At 57.5% G+C, this 16,612-nt stretch overlaps 1 protein-coding gene across 1 annotated transcript in view; it reads right to left on the reverse strand.

Moving 5' to 3' along the window:
• Positions 1-16,612, reverse strand: part of LOC132211298 (protein Daple-like) — a 75,440-nt gene that overhangs the window by 53,699 nt on the left and 5,129 nt on the right. The window contains 8 exon segments of the mRNA XM_059656041.1: positions 2,748-2,992; positions 3,481-3,672; positions 3,718-3,942; positions 5,484-5,621; positions 10,264-10,409; positions 12,300-12,472; positions 12,729-12,847; positions 13,488-13,628. Coding sequence (XP_059512024.1) covers positions 2,748-2,992; positions 3,481-3,672; positions 3,718-3,942; positions 5,484-5,621; positions 10,264-10,409; positions 12,300-12,472; positions 12,729-12,847; positions 13,488-13,628 — 1,379 coding nt within the window.

Below are 16,612 nucleotides of genomic sequence, written 5' to 3' on the forward strand. Positions count from 1 at the left end.
GGGGACAGTCACTGGGCCACCTCCGGGGGTCTCCTCCAGCACAGGAGGCAAGTCCTCCCTCCTCCCACCCGACGTGTCTCCATGGTCCCTTCCAGTCCCTGTCAAAGCAGCCTCCCTCCTTCATCCCACTGGGAACAAAACCACTGTTTTATGAACTCCACGCCCTTCTCAAAGAAACCACTGCAAACACAGCAGAATTCCACCGCCCGTAACAGCTGATCCCCCTCAATGGGCCCTGGGTGAGCCCTCCGCCCCAGCTCAGGAACACGACTCTTCTTGCTCTGATCCAGGCATCTTGGGGGCCAGAGTCTTGCCTGGTGGGGCCCAAGCAGCCATCATGGGCAACTGCACACCCTCATGGCTCCTCAAGGCACCCCCAGTCCAGCCCTTGCCCTTGCTCTCCCACAGCCTCCCCCTCAGCTCGGGCTTTTATTTCCTTCCTGTCTCAGTCTGCAGAGGGTCCCACACAGCCTCTCCGGAGGGCAGCAGAGCACAAGAGGGAGCCCCTGACCAGCCCCAGGCTGTTCCTCCTCCTGCAGGAACCTTCCCTGTTCAGGTGACTCAGGGGCCTCCCCAGGTCCAAGGTGGAGACTGAGTCATCACCTTTCAATCTTCCCCAGGCAGGCAAAACCCTTTCCAGACCCCCTTCCTGAGGTGTCCACACCCAGAGACAGGCTGACAGAGTCCACCCAAGTTCCAGGCTTTCAGCCCCTGCCTGCAGCCCTCCATCCAAGCCCACCCCATATCAGCTGTACTTGTACCATCTGCCTGGAGCCAAGACTTGTGCGGACTCAGACACACACACACCTGCTTGGTCGGCTGTTGGAAGACAAACATTCCTTCCTGTGGCCTTTAGCCACAAGTGGAGGCTGCCCAGACATGGGAAATGGAAGGTGGGGGTGATGGCTCTGCTGGGCACACAGGGCGGCGATCTTTCTCATCCAGGTTTGACAAACAGGGCTATGGACCATTAGGGTCCCCACCTCCTGCTTCCCTGTTGTGTCTTGGAAAAGCACAGGATCAAGCATATCGCAACCATCAATAACCACCCTCCTGCAGGGCAGAAACTGCGAGTGCTTCTCCCCACTGAATCCCGGGTACGAGGCTTGACACCCAGTGCATGTGCACCAGGGGAAGGAAGGAGCGAGTGTCTCAGTCAAGTGTCAGGTGAAATGAATACAGAGCCCCCTGCCTGTGTTCCAGGCACCTCCACCTCTAACCTGCAGCCCTGCTGCAGACACACCAAGGGCCTCCAGGTATCTGTCCAACCAGCAAAAACCACTGAATCACACAGTAGGTCCACCAAGCAAGGAGTCATAGGCAGAGCAATGAACTCCTCCCTCAGACCAGGCAAATGCCACCTGTACAAACCTTCCCATGTTAACAGCCATAAGAATATATCCACACGGTTATCATTGAGGGTAGGGCCCGCAGCACCTGGTGAGGGGTGGGCACCACAGGAGGCTCCCATCAGTAGTCAGCTGGGTGCATTCAAACCATGTTAGACAGCACCAGGCGCCCAGTGGGTGCTCACTAAGCATCTCGTGAACACAGGATGGGTGCGGAGGAGGCAGAGATGGAGATGCCAAGAGGCAGAAGATGCTCATTCTGGCTGGAAGAAATGAGAGTCTGATAGGAGCAGACATCTTGGCACCCCCGAAGGATGGGCATCTGGGTGGAGAAAGGGGTGGAAGGCTCTGGGGAGAGTCCACAGGAAGCACTGGGTGAGTGTGTAAATGTATGTCATCTCCCCCAAGTTCATGCAGCAGCAGGCGCCCTCTGCAGGCTCTGCAGGCTCAGTGCCCTCCTGGTCCCTGTGATGCCAAATCCCTGCACCTCAGCTGCTCCCAGGGAGCCCCGGCCTTTGCCTAGCATCTTGCTGAGGCAGAGGCCTGGGAAGAACTCAGCAGGGACAACTCACAAGCACAGGAAGTGGACAGCTCCCTCCTGGGCTGCTCCAAGTGTGGGAGAGCCTCTCTTTAGCGCATCTCTCCCTCTCTCCCCCACCACATTGGAGTTCTCTGTACATCTCACTTCCCCCAGGCTCTGGGTCCCGGTGCACCTGCTGGGGTCACTGCACTCAGGGATCTGCCTGGCAGGAGCTCAGACGAAGTTGGCTGACAACATGCACACAAAGCCCTGATTTTGAAAAAGTGCAAAGTTAAGATTTATGCATTTAAGGTACATCAATTTTACCTTAAAAAGGTATATGGAGAGTCAGAGGTAAAGGTGACATGAGAATGGCAGGGTATTGGTAATGCTGCTTCAGGTGAGGGGAACACGGGGTTTTCACTATACTAGTCTGTACACATCCATATATTCAAAACTTTCCAAAATTAAAAGTAAAAAAAGAAAATCAGAAGTGCAGACTTTGAGACTTGGACAGGGAAAAGGCCTGGGGAGCTAGATAAGGCACGCCCCTGAAAATTGGCAGCTGTGGTGACTTCTCCTCCTGGTCCTTGGTTTGGAGAGGAAAGGAAGAGGGGGTAGGAATCCCCCAGGAGCTGGGACCCCAATGCTGACACCTGGTTTCCCTGAGCCGGGATTAGTGGGCACACCCTTCTCCCCTGGGGGACCCTCCTGCCCCTCAGTCTCCAGCCGCACCAACTCCACATCGCTGAGGGTGAAGGTGGATTTACTTCTCTTCACTGTGAAGCAGCGGGACCAGAGGAAACTTGAGGGGCCAGAGTGAAGGGGGGACAGGAGCCCGGGGAGCCTGTCCGTCACCCCCAGCCGCAGGCACCCACCTGTCACTGAGAGCCTTGCTCTCCAGCTTCAGGGTCCGACTCAGCAGTGTCTTCTGGCGGCGGTACTTGTCCAGAAGGGCCTCGTGCTCCCTAGTCAGGCGCTCGTGGAGCACGCCCAGGCACGCGTGTTCCTGCTGCAGGGCCTTGTGGGCTGCCGCCAGCTGCTGGTGCTGGAGCTGCGTGTTCTGCTCTGTGAGCGCAGTGAGCGAGGCGCTCTGGGAGCTCAGAGTGGAATTTTCCACCTGCTGGGAGGGAGAAGGGGATGATGCCTCACCAGGTGCAGGCCCAGGGGGACCACAGACTCCGGATCCCCACGTCCCCACACGGAGTGAGGGGCCAAGAGCAGGTCAAGTGTCGACACCAAAATAGCAGCACCCTCAGGAGAGGCAGCACCCAGCCGTGCTGAGGACAGTTCTCCCTGCACTCAAGGAGCTGCTCTGGGAAGGCCCATGGCAGAAACGGAGTGCCCCATGGGCCTCAGCTTAGTCCTGGGCCCCTCTCTGCACATGTGACCTTTCTTGGCAATTTGTGCCCTTTCTCTGGATAAGCTCCTTGGGTACCCTCTCTGGCCACTTTGAAAAGTGCATGGAAAATCACTGAGGACACAGAGAACCTGAACAGCACTACCAACCCATTTCTCCGATATTTACACAACACCCATCCAACCGCATTCAAGCCACCAGAAAGGTGACCGGGAGGAATCCGTCCTAACTCATTCTGAGGCCAGAATTACCCTGGTGTCCAGCTGCTTGTCCTGCTCCAGGCCCTCGGGCTGCAGGGTGTCCAGAGACGTCTGCAGCCTCTGGTTCTCCAGCAACAGGTCCGGGCTCTCCCGCTTGAGGGCGTGGACCTTCTGAGGGGCCGTCGTCAGGGCGCTGACCTCCATGGCCAGCTTCTCGATCTCCTCCTGCAGGCGATGCAGCTCCTGCTCCAGCTTCTGCGCCCGCACCACGTGCTCCTTCACCCGCACCTTCCTGTGCTCCAGCTCCTGTGCCTGCACCGCCTGTGCCTTCACCTGCTCCAGGTCCCGGCACAGCTGCAGCCGCTCCCACTCCATCATGGTCACTTTCCTTTTGGTGTCCGTCACCGTCTGGAGGAGCACTTTTTTCTCAGTCTTCTGGCCCTTCATGCGGGCCTTGCTGCTGGTCTGTGAACTCTCCCGCAGCGAACGCACCAGTTGTTTAAGATCCTTGAACTGCAGGAAAACACAATGGAAATGACACAGGCGTGATTTCGGTCCAAATTGGAGACCTAAAGTGTAGGCCTGGAATGCCCATTTCATCATGGACCCAAAGGACGTCCTAACATTTCCCAAAGGCCTGATATGGACAGAAGGTGAAGGCACGGAGATCCCCACCCAGACAGTTCCAGTCTAAACACTTTCACAGAAGCCAAATGACTTAGAAACAAAAAACACATCTTCTCTTAAAGCAATGAAAGTGATTTCCTTGGTGCTTTTTACCCTGGTTCAGAGTGGCTCGAGAGCTGACCGCCCACCTCTGTGGCCGCCCCTCACGCCACTCTCCCCTGCAGACATTGCACATGATCTTCCCTCTGCTGTGAATGCTCACCTGCCTCCACCCGCGGCCTCCAGCATCACTGGCTCCTTCTCATCCTCCAGGGCTCAGTGTGATTGACAGCTCCTCAGGGAAGCCCTGCACCATGATTCTAAATGTCCTCCACCTAATAAGACTCTCCCTGGACCCACGTATATTCCCTCAATAGCACACGTCTCAAGTCACCTGTCGTTCCACCTCCTAGACTGGAAGCCATATTGGGGGAGGGTAGATGCATGCCTCTTAAGTCTACACAGCACCTCCCCAAGCCCCTTTTCTGCAATACTAGAGAGGCTGAAGAACTCAAGTACCTGATACCCAGCCTCCCTTGCAGCTAGGGTTAGTCATATGTCAGGTGTGGCCAATGAGATGTCCACAGAGGATCCCGGGAGGCCTTCCCTCTGTCTCTTCACACTCCACATTCTTCCTGCCCACTTCTTGGTGAGGTACAACAGCCACTGCCAAGACTGGCAGAGCAGGAAGAGAGAAGCCTGGTTTCTGGGTGGCGTCCCTGAGCCGCTGCCCCAGCACTGGGCTGCCTACCCTAGGACTTCCTGTGGGGTGAGGCGGGTCAACCCTGGAGGTTATCCAGGGCTCTGAGTGTGAAGCTGGACATTTGAAGGGGGACCTTTGTCCTACGGGCTGTCCCATGAGCTGCAGGACATTTAGCAGCATTCTGGCCTCTCCCACCACAGCCTGGAGCACAGCCAGGAGCACCTCCCCTCTCCTCCCCCAAGTCATGACAATCATGAACAAGATGGCCAGTGATCTCCAGCCAGTGTGGGTCAATGCTTGAGCATCAACCTATGAACCAGGAGGTCACGGTTCGATTACCGGTCAGGGCACATGTTCAGGTTGCTGGTTCAATCCCAGTAGGTGGCATGCAGGAGGCAGCCGATCAATGATTCTCTCTCATCATTGATGTTTTTATCCCTCTCTCCTTCTCCCTTCCCCTCTGAAATAAATAAAAAATAGATTGAAAAAACAAAAAGATTGCCAGTGTCCCTGGGAAGCAATATCTGTCCCCCTGCTGTGGCTGGAATTGCTGGTGTGAGCTGCAGCTGAGGGAAGAGACTGGTAACCCGGGAATCACTGCTGGATTCCCAGGACAGCCTATGGTCCTGGACTCTCCCTCTTGCAGGCAGGGGCGCCAGGGGAGGCATGGCGCTGGAGGGCCTACCTCCTGGGCTTCCTCAGCCTTCAGGGTCTCGATGTCACGGAGCAGCTGTTCTCTCTCCTCCACCAGCTCCTCACAGAGAGTCGCCAGATCCCGGCTGGTCTGCTTTTCTCTTTCCATCTGGACTTGCCAGTCTTCAATCTGTGGAGCCAAAGACCCAGCCCATGTAAAAGTCCGTTTCAGGGAGTGAACTGTGTTTTAAAGCAAACCCGAAACCTGTCAGCCCCACGGAACACTTTATCAGGCCTTTTCTTAAGGGAAACCTTCTTGCCCACTTCCTGGGGAGGTACATCAGCCACTGCCAAGGCTGCAGAGCAGGAAGGGAGAAGCCTGGCTCCTGGGTGGCGTCCCTGAGCCGCTGCCCAGGTCAGGCCTAGTTGTGCAGTGAGCTCCCCATACGCTGGACCATCACCTCTCAGCCCATGGTGTACACTTCCAGCTCATGGTAGAGAAAAAGGCCATGGACACCCATCGGTCAGCTTCCCTCCCAGCTTTCCACTGCTCACTCTCAATGCTTCCGTCTTAGGCCGTGTCCACTACTGTCCTGAGGGTCAGGCCACATTCCTGGGGCCAGCAGCCACCACTGGATGTCCTACAGGGACTTCACCCAGTTGGTGACATTCCTATTCATCCAGATGCTCTGAGGGGTCCTCTGCTATCTCTCTCCCTCCTCTCCCCTCCAAGTAAATGGACCACCAAGGCCTGTCCTCATTCCCCATGTGGCTCCCCCTCCACACCCCACTGCTGCCCAGGCCAGACCAGCTCCGTCCTGCCTGGACGACTGCCCAATCAGCGGCCTGACACGAGGTCTTCTGCGGGAACCACCAGTGCCCACTCCCTGAACATGAACTGCCTGGACCCGCACGTCTCACACTCTGTGCCTGACACCTGAACACCGTGATGGATGCAGATTCAGACTCAGGGTGGGCCCTGAGGTGCGACTCCAAGGCGAGGCCCGTGCTACTGTCCCTTCCCACTGACAACAAACTCATGACCACAGGGGACGGGAAGAGGGTCATTCCCTGCTAACGATGTGACTGTGAGCAGGTGTCCTTAACTGACAGTGCCAGCAAGCAGCAGGCATTGGCGCCAGCTTCTGTCAGGGTGACATGCTCAGCTCACACCTGGCAGGGAGCAGGTACAACAAGAGCTGACCCCTCCTGAGAGCGCCAGGCCCCTCCCACCCTCAGAGCTTCTGACATGGTCATTCTAGGCTGGGGCCCAAGAGCCTGCATTTGACTTTTGACCCTGATGCTGGTTTGGGATGATGGCTCTAAAGCTAAAACAGAGGAGCCCCACGATCCAGATCAGGTGGCTCTCAGAGCTTTTAGACACCTGAGACCTCAGGCCACTGACTAGAACCTCTGGAGGCAGGACCTTCAGACACCCTGCAACCCAGTGAGCAGCAGGACCGAGAGCCGGCTCCATTCACCGGGCTGGGGGTGGCCTGGTACAGGCAGGTTGACAAACTCCTGGAAGGATCGCTGCTCTAATGCCAGCTTTGCCTACTTTTCCTGGGCCGAGGCCGCCCTGCCTTTATCTCACAGGTCTGGGCACCGTCTCCAGACTCCTAGGAAGTAGCAGGCAGGCAGCTTCTTCCCCATGAGGGGGAGGGCCAGGTACAGTGGGGCTCATATCCGTGCCCTCACAGCACCCTGTGGGCACACCCAGCTCCCTGCCCCAACATGGGGACCCGAGGACGGGGCAGCCCCACCCAGCCAGGGTCAACAGCAAAAGGCGCTGCAAGGAGCTATGTGTCTGAGTCTTTCTCACAAGTGAGAACACCTTTCTTCTCCTTCCTGATCACTGCCTCACTTCTTAGCACCAGGTCTGGGCTCAGCAGGAAGCAGGCATCTGCCCTGATGGCAGCGCCTGCTCTGGAGCTGGCCCTAAGGGGGAAGGCCCTGCACAGCTGTCAATCCCCCTCATTCAGAGAAGGACACCAGCCCAGGGAGTCCAGTGATCTGCCCAGAGCCCCACAGTGAGGATGCGGCAGAGCCGAATGCACCGCAGTGGGCCGACCCCAGGCCTGCTCTCTCAGACGGGGCCTGGGGTGTGTGCCCCCCAACCTCCTGCCTTGTTCACCCCCCTCCCTGTCTTACTGTTAATCCTTCTCCCTGCTGCCCCCCATCTGTCCCAGTGAAAGGAATGTTATGTCCAACCTTTGCATATCTGGCATGGCTGCTTCTTGTCTAAAGCTGTGATTGCCCCATGCCCCCCCCAGCACCCCCCACCCGCTGGACACCCCCATCTTTCTCTGCTTCTGTTTGCCGTGGAACTGGAACTCTCACTCCTGTCCTTCCCTGAAGGCCCTCCCTTCCCCTAGGGCAGCGGTTCTCAACCTGTGGGTCGCGCACAATGAAAATACATCCTGCATATCAGATATTTACATTACGATTCATAACAGTAGAAGAACTACAGTTATGAAGTAGCAATGAACATGATTTTATGGTTGGGGGTCACCACAACATGAGGAGCTGTATTAAAGGGTCGCGGCATTAGGAAAGTTGAGAACCACTCTGAGAGCTCACTGGGCTGAGATGATTTCCTGTCTTCCTCAAAGCACCAGGCTTGGGCCGCGGGCTCCTGTGTGGAGGCTCCAGGTCCCCAGAGCACGCGGGTGCCAGGGGCCTGCCATCAGCCTCTGTGCTGCGCTTGTGTTCCCACGATAGGCCCCAAAGGGCTGCCCTCTTCCTAAGAGGAATGCAGTCTGAGGATGTCAGTGCCAAGTGAGGGTGGGGGGCGCACCCTCTCTAAGGTCCACAGAAAGGTCATGAGTTACAGGGAAGGACGTGAACTTCGGGAACTAAGGTTTACACAGACCGAAGGGAGCCTACATCCTGGGCGACACTGGGTGGTGGGAGAGCCGAGCTGGCACCGGGGGGCCTGGGACTCCAAGCCGCCTGTCCTGGCTGAGCCTGGTCCCTTCTTCTCAGACACCTCCCAGAGGGCCACGTTGTCTGGACGTGTCCAAGATGGGCCTGTCCTGGCTCCAGGGAGGTCAATGTCAGGCCACGTCCCCTGTGGTTTTTAGCTGATGGCCCAGATGCACCATCGATCCAACATTCGGGAGGACCCATGATGCAGCCAGGCCCCAGCGGGCTGAGTAGGACAGGGAGGAGAGCAGAAGGGCCGCCTTCGCAGGGCTCCTGGCAGCAAACAAGGGACAGTGCTAGTCTGGGAACTGTGGCCCCTCCCTCCCACCAGGGGCTCAGAGCCAAGACAGGTCTCTGAGGGCTGTGGCAGGACTGCCCTGGGGTCCTACAGGGATCTGATCAGGAGAGGAAGTGGGGATGGGACCCGAGAGACAGGGCTAAGGAGTCACGTGGGGAGGCGGCAGCCACCACCTGTCCTGTGTGTGTGGAGGAGGGACCGGAGTGGACGCCGAGGGCAGGAGAAGCATCAGAGATCATTTGTCAGCCCTGCCGGGAGCTGGGCCAGAGGCTACAGTGCAGGCCTCTGCAGCTCACCCCTGAGGACCCGCCCCGTTGGAGGTTCTCATCTTTCTAAAGGTCAAGCCTTTCTATGTCGGCAGAGGTTGAGCTGCCATTTACAGAGACATTCACTGTGCCCGCCCACATGAATCTAAAACCCAGGCTGTCTGGTGGCTTTCCCTGAGCTGCGCTGCACAGAGTGACGCGGTACGAGGAGGGCCTTCCTCCGGGCCCCCAGGGAGAGGACACGCTGCTTGGCCGCTGCTCTGCTGCGAGGCGCACGGAGCCTCAAAGGACGAGAAGCGTGAGTCACGGAACCTCGGAAGCCCCACGAGAGGCCTGGAGAAACCACTGCACAGGAGGAGGGGCGGTCCCAGCCTCACCCAGAGATGAAGTTCCAGCAGAGCTGTGACCAGCGGCACCCAGGTCTCCGGTCTGCAGCCCACGTCCCTTCCATTGCCAGGGCAGCCTCAGCAAATGACGCTGGCAGGACCCCTGGGCCGGTCGGGACAGACACCAGACACCTGAAAGCACCAGTCCTGCCAGGTGGTCAGCAAGCAAGAGTGACCTTGCGCCTTCCTCACCCGGAATCCGGGCACCCGTCAAGGTGTGCTCAGAGCCCGTGACGCAGCTGTGTCACCCGTGTTGGCTACATGGACTGAGGCCCTCTGACCCAGAATGACCAGCACAGGGAGGCTGTTGCTAGCCTCTCAGGGCCCTTCTTGCCATGTGAATGGGGTCCTGGTAACTGTAGGATGAACCTGGCTGGTAAGCCTGTCTGTCCTCCCAGATGTCTGTTCTACTGTGCTACTGGGAAGACCTGGTTTGTCCAGAAAGGCAATGCAGTCCAGCCATCTCCTCTTCCTCATCCCCTCGACCGAAAGGAGAGAGTGGGCACTGTGCTCCTGTCACCAGCAGCCAAGCCCTGAAACGGCCCATCCATGGTCTCCACACGGGAGCGAGTCTTCCATCGCTGCTTCTCTCCCGGGCCCGCCTGATGGTTTCTAACAGGGCGCTGCTCTCCTTCGATGAGGCACTCACCACGGGCTGGACCCTCTGCCTGCACTAACTCACACCATCCTCACCACACCTACTGGTGGGTGCATCGCTAACCCCATTTCACAGATGAGGGCAACGAGGCACACAGAGGTCCATCGTGTGCGGTCTCACTGCTGCAGGGACTCCTCATGCTGCCTCGTGACGCCTCTCCAGGAGGCCTCCTGTCCCCCTACCATAACAGTGGCTGCACTGGACTTTGCCTGTCCCCCAACTGTGCATGCTCACCGACACCTGGGTGCTCCCCCTGGCCACTTTCATGCCTGTATGTTCTGGACACCACCCACGGGTACCTGCTTTCTGAGCTGCTGGTTCTCCTTCTTCAGCTCCCGGCGCTGGAGGCTGCTCTCCTGCATGGCCAGGGAGGCGTCGCGCAGCCCCTGGATGGTGTCCTGGAGGCTCTGCTTCTCCTTGTCCAGCTTCAGGAAGCAGCTGGAGGCTGAAGAGCAAAGTGGAGTCAGAGCCCATATTCCAGGGGCCTCAGCTTCTGCTCTCTGCCCCCAGCCCTGAGATGGCCATCACCCTGAGCCCTAGGCTTGAGGGTCTGGGATGGTCAGCTGGGTGCCCTTCCTTTTTCCCAGGGTGCTGTTGCTGTCTGCACCTGAGGGTTCCTCGGGCGGTTATGGCCCCTCTGCTGGCTCAGCTGGGTTTGTTAGGGGAGCAAGCAGAGCTTAAGAAGAAAGCAGGTGATGGTAGAGAGAAGCCAATGCAAACGTTCAAGACAGTGGAATTGCTGGCACCACTTTCTGCCACATTTTAACCTGACCGTCAAGCCAAGGATTTCAGAGACTAACGGAGATGGCAAAGAGAGTGAGCTCTCTGTGCCAGACTCAGAGTGGTGGGAATCCAGGTGGCTCAGCCGAAGGTGTAGCGGGGACACGATCATTGACCGCATGTCTGTGGGTGGAAGAGGCTATGGGGCGCATATGCCCAGTACTCGCCATCTCTGGGTAAGGTCCTTCAGTCAGAGATTTCATTTTGTACTTTCACAGTTGCATTGAAAGAGAATGAGACAGTGTATCCAAATTGCTTTTAAAATTCTAAGTGAGATGAAAACATAAGGTAGAAAAAGGCAATGTCCTCCTTTGCTTTTAAACAGCTTCAATGCGGAACAGAAAGGGAGCACAGACCTGAGAAGAATGGGAGTTCGCGGCCCCTCCCTGCCGCAGGCAGGTGCGTGACTTTGGGAACGTCCCGGGGCTTGTTCAGGAGGAAACCATGACTGTCCGAGGGGTCAGGGTTGTTCCCTCGCCTGTCTCTCCAGGCCACACACTCAGCTCTGGGAGCCTTATCACACTGTACTGCTAGTAGGGCTGCTCACGAGCACCCCAAGAAGCAGAGCAATGGGTATCTTTGGATAAGACAAGGGCGAGGAGAACATCGATCCTTTGTTGGCGCCCCGTGGGCCAGGCACAGCCTAATGCTTCACTGCCTCCTCTCACAAGATACCCATAGCAATCCTGTGAGGCAGCTTCATTACCCCCATTTTTCAGATAAGAAAACTGAGGTGCAGAAGAGGTCACCTGGCTAACACGTATAGGAGCCAGGACTTTAAACCAGGCCTTTCTGACTCAAGAAGCCACCACCCCAACCACACAAAGTACGTTCACGCTTTGTTCGTGAGCTGCCAGCTGAGCAGTAGGAGTTGGGAACACGAAGAAGAAGTCAGTCACTGACCCTAAAGGCCTCACGAGCTGCACTGAGCATCTGGATCAGGGAGGCTTTCCAACCCCATCAGCCACCTTGGTCTCTAACAAGCACATCTGGTCTGAGCCAGGCCCTGCCAGCTGGCACCACTTCTGTGTCCCACCAGGGGGCAGTGTGCTCCCCAGGAACCTGAACTCCCAGAGCCTGGGTTCCCAGGACTGGGGAGACACCAAACCACGGAAAGAACTAACTTCTCACACAGACTCGCAGTTCAGTGAACTGATTTTAGGTTTGCAGTGGATGGGACGCCTTGAAGAGAAGGAATACCCAGCTGCTTTCAACAGCCTTTCCATGACGCTGAGGAATGTTGCTCAGAATTGAAATAGCAGCCCCTCCCCAAACCAACCTAAGGCCCTCCTGGCTCTGCAGAGCTCTAAGCAAACCCTAACCTGCACTCTCAGGTGCACGTGTGCTATTATTGGACACAGGAACTGGCTTGTTGTTTGCCAGGTGCTGAGGCTCCTGCTGCACCGCCGGCCACCACACCCAGTTTCCTGGCCACCCCTCACCTCCTCTGGGGGCTGGGAGGGGGCCAACACCAGAGGGCGTGGAAGAGGCCTGGGTCCCCTGAACAGCAGCCACTGAGCAGCCCCAGCCCAGGAAGACGGAGAGCAGACCATACCCATCTGTCCGATGATGAAATCGACGGAGGAAACCATGCCCCGGGTACAACTATCATGGAGGCGAGTGACCACTGGGGACGCCTCCTGCATCCCGAGCTTCCACTCCTCCCCCGACAGATCGAAGACCCCCCTGGGCATCAGCGTGCTGTCACCTGGAAGCTCCTGGCACTGGCTGAATGGAAGCTGAGAAAACTGGCAGCACTTCCTTCGCATTTCGCGGCCTGACTCAAGGTGGCCAGGCCCTTCATGTTCTTGGGGAGAATTGCAATGACACAGTTCCAAATGGCCCTTCAATAAAACCCTATTTACTTGGGTAGAGGAAGGGCTGACACATGAGTTTCAGAGCCAAGGGCTCAGCTCCCTGGGTAAGAGAGGATCCACAGCCAGGCTGGCTCTCAGCCACCAGGGGCTGCTGCTTACCCTCTGACAGCTGCTCCAGCTCCCAGTGCAGGTGGGCGGGCTCCTCCACACTCTGCCCTTGTGCAGTCTTGAGGGCCATGATCTCTTCCCGCAGCTCCTCAAGGCATTTCTGGTCTGTGTCCCGGGCCTAGTGCAGGAAGTGGGGGTGGGGGTGAGGATGTGGACTGGGGCACGCTCTGGAAAAGCCCCGGCCCCCGTGCATCTGTCCTCATTCCCTCAGGATGAAGGGCCTCCATGCCCCTGCTCAATTCCAAAAACACAGCTGCACAGAAATGACTCCAGCACATGGCCCAGCGGTGAGACTTACAGCCACTAAAAGGTATGCTGACCCAGTGACCTAGGGGATGAAGACACCCGAGGTCTCTGAGGGGTGTCTGAACAAAGTGACGTACAGCGCAGGGCTTTAGAGCAAGTGCTATGGTGACGGCAGCTCTGTGGCCCCTTAGCAGGCCTAATGCCTTGGAAAGGCCGTAGGGACTCACATCACAGCTCAACCCACATCATAAACGCCAGGGAGACCCTTTTTTGCAACAGAGGCCCAACCCCTCCATCCTCACAGGAAAGCAACACAGCATCAGGCCTCTCTGTGTTGGAGGCTTCAGTGGTGCCCACTCAAGCCACTGAGCTTAGCAAGCGACTCTCTGCCCTCAGAGCGTCACTGTGTTGGCAGCAGCACCGACCCAGTAGCTGAACCTCAGAGAAGGGCACAACATGAACCTAAAACTGCCCCCATCTCTGCTACACGTGGTGACCACAGCTTGTCCTACCAATTGGAGGTGGTGCAGCCTCGATTTCAGCTGCACATTCTCCTCCTCCCGCTCGAATAGCTTATCAATCCAATACCAAATCCAATGGTCCTGGAGATGACTCTCAGTGTCCATGGAAAAATAATCGTCTCCAGTCGGCACCTGGTCAGCAAGAACACACATGAGAGCCATCAGGTTAAGGCCCCTGATCATGACAACAGCTCTTCCAGTCACTGGGCCCAAACCAACAACCTAGGGATGACCCTGCTGCCGCGGGAAGCTCTGTCTCCACTTTTGAGCCCCTGCCCTTCTCCATTAGGCCAGGCCAGATGGAAAAATCCCCGCAGCAAGACACTATTTAAATTCGGGAAGGGAACACTGTGAGAGTGTCTGACATGTACAGCCTCCGTGGTTGGACGCGTGCACCTCCTGACAGGTGTGGGATGTGGCTGAGCCACTTTCTTAAACAAGGAAGGGGTGGGGCTGAGAGTCTGTCCTGGCTTTGAGGGCCGAGTCTAGGCCTCTCTCAGTCACTCCACTGATCTGGGTCATGCAACAAAATTCAGAGGAGCTTTTGTTCAATAGCAGGTCCTATTTGAACATGTCACACACCTACTCTTAGAGAAACAACAGCTCTGGGCAGTTTCCCGGCAATGAGGGTCTGTAAGACACAACAAGCAAACCAGTACTATGGCCTCTGTGTGCCAGGCACATGCTGGGGGTGGAACACAATGGTGGGGCCCCTACAGGCAACCTCACGGGAGGCGTCCACTGCACTCACTCCTGTCCCAGTGCCCAGCACACACCGGGGAGCTGTTCAGCTCATCCCCCTCATCTCTGGTCCTGCCCCACCCCCACAAGCCCTCCCAGCGCCACTCAGTCTCAGGGGGACTGAGTCTCCCCTGAATGCACTCAGAGTCTGCAAGCACGCATCCACGGGGACATGCCCATTTCTCTTGGCGGGCTGTTTTCCAAGGCTTGCCCCACTCACGGGTTCTAACACCTGGGAGCGGGCCAGTAGCTCCTGCTTATCCATCACGTGTTCATTTCCCCGCACGGGCCAGAACCCCGGATTCTCGGTAGAGGGGAAACCGTGCACCTACCGTCAGTGGACACGGTTCTGGTCAAAGCCTGGCAGCTGGAAGGGTTTGGTCAGTGACTCTGGCTTAACCTCGCAGCCCCCTTCCTGCCTGTTTCTGGCCCTGCACTAGGTGCTCTCTGTCTCTGCCACATTCACTCTTCACAACAGCCCCCAGAGGGAGGCAGGGACAGTCCCTTCCTACACACGAAGAGGCTGACTTGGGTCAATTAAGGAATGAACCCCAAGTCACAAAGCCAGCCAGGGGTTAAGCTGGGCTTGTATTCAGGCAGGAGAGGTCCAGTCCTGTTTCTTCACTGCCCTCAGCAGCCTTGCACCTTATCCTTAAGGAGTCCGCGTGGGTAAGGAGCCCCAACCACTATCAGAGCTGTGAGCCAGAGCTCATGGAGGGGCTTCTACAGGAAGGAGGCCCATCTCTCACCCCTTGGCCACTGCCCCCAGAATTCTCATCTTGTGTCTACCCACCAGTACTTACCAGTCTCACCATATTCTCAGGCCCTGAAGGATCCCATAGCACAGCCTCTCAGTCATCCTTACAACCAACTCCTACTCAGCCTTCAAAACCCAGCCGGAATTGCCCACTCTGAGGACTTCAACTCCACTCTATCCCACCCACTGAGTCAGATGCTGGGCACCCAGAGTGCCCACTATGAGGCAACACTGAACTGGCCTGTGAGCCCGCCCCCCGCAAGGCTATTCCTGCAGGGCAGGACTATGCCACTCCTCTTCGCATGGGGCCCCCAGAAGTGTTCAAAGACACTTGTCAGCTGAATCATACCATGAGGGGGAGTCAGAGGTGCCATGTGAGTTGGGCCCTGAAGGACCTGGGGAAAGGCAGGATGGACAAGTGTCCAGAAGCAGAGTACAGCATGGAACGAAATGATTTACAGCTATTCTTCCAATGGGCCTCAGTTTTCTGGGGGTGTCAGCCTTCCCCATGTATCAGGCAGCAGAAACATCTAAACCTGCTTTGCACACCCCACCACCGCAGAAGTGAGAGACCAGACCCCGAGAAGCTGTGCCCAAGTCCTAAAGTGGCAAAGGCTGGGCCTGGAGGAGGCAGAGAGTGTGAGACCACCTGCCCCGGGGCCCGATCTTAAACCCAGCTCCTACCTGCCTTGCTACCACCCGCCCTGCCCCTCCCTGCACGATCGGATCCAAGGGCCCCATCTGTGGACAGAACGTCACGTTATAAGCTCACTAGAAACGTGTTCCTATCGACGCCACCCGGTGCCAGGGCACGAGGGGCTCAGAGGTGCCTCGACCACCTCTTCTGTGATGGATGGGGACAAGACTTGCTCCACACCCAGCAAGTGGAGTGAGAGCTGGGACTCCCCTGCGGAGCCTCCGCCGCCTCTGGGAGCAAGACCTGCCCAGGAAGCTCAGTGCCCATCCCTCTCTGAGGGGCAGAGACAGGCCCAGCTGGCCCTCAGCTGCTCAGGACCCTCAAGGCACCCGCACGTCTGCGCTCTGGAAGCGGGAATTTCAGCCAAGGACAAAGCATGGGACCAGCGGGACCTTCCAGGCACTCTCTCTCTGCCTCTGTCCTCCACCCCGGGCCCTGGCAGCAGAGGTGGGATGAGCGTTTGCAGACGGAAGTCAAGGATCCCCTGGTGCACCCCCACTTCCCAGCTGTGCCTAGGGGCGCCCAGGCCTGTCTCCTCAGGTTGTGGCACTGACACCCTCCCCTTTTATGTTTCTCAGTGGCGACACTGGACGGCCACCCGGGCCGTCTGTGGCTCCCCCTACACCCATAGGAGGGCCCCGAGTGGTGGGTGTCCACGTGACAGTCGTGTTTGGCTCTCTGCTCTGCTGCCCATCACACCCGACACTGTCACCGTCCGAAGGAGACAACACCTCTGATTCCTCCGTCCTTCTCCCCAGGTTGCAAGTCTTTTCATGCTGAGATGTGTTTTTACTTGGCCTGTGAGGTCACTACCAAGTGACTTGTGTGTGCCAGGCCCAGGCATGCAGTCAGACAGGCCCTGCCCCTGCCCTCAGGGGCTCGAGCTGCACACAGGAAACCTGGCCCAGCAGGGCTGACGGG

This window comes from Myotis daubentonii, chromosome 10 (assembly GCF_963259705.1).
Source record: "Myotis daubentonii chromosome 10, mMyoDau2.1, whole genome shotgun sequence".
Classification (NCBI taxonomy): Eukaryota; Metazoa; Chordata; class Mammalia; order Chiroptera; family Vespertilionidae; genus Myotis; species Myotis daubentonii.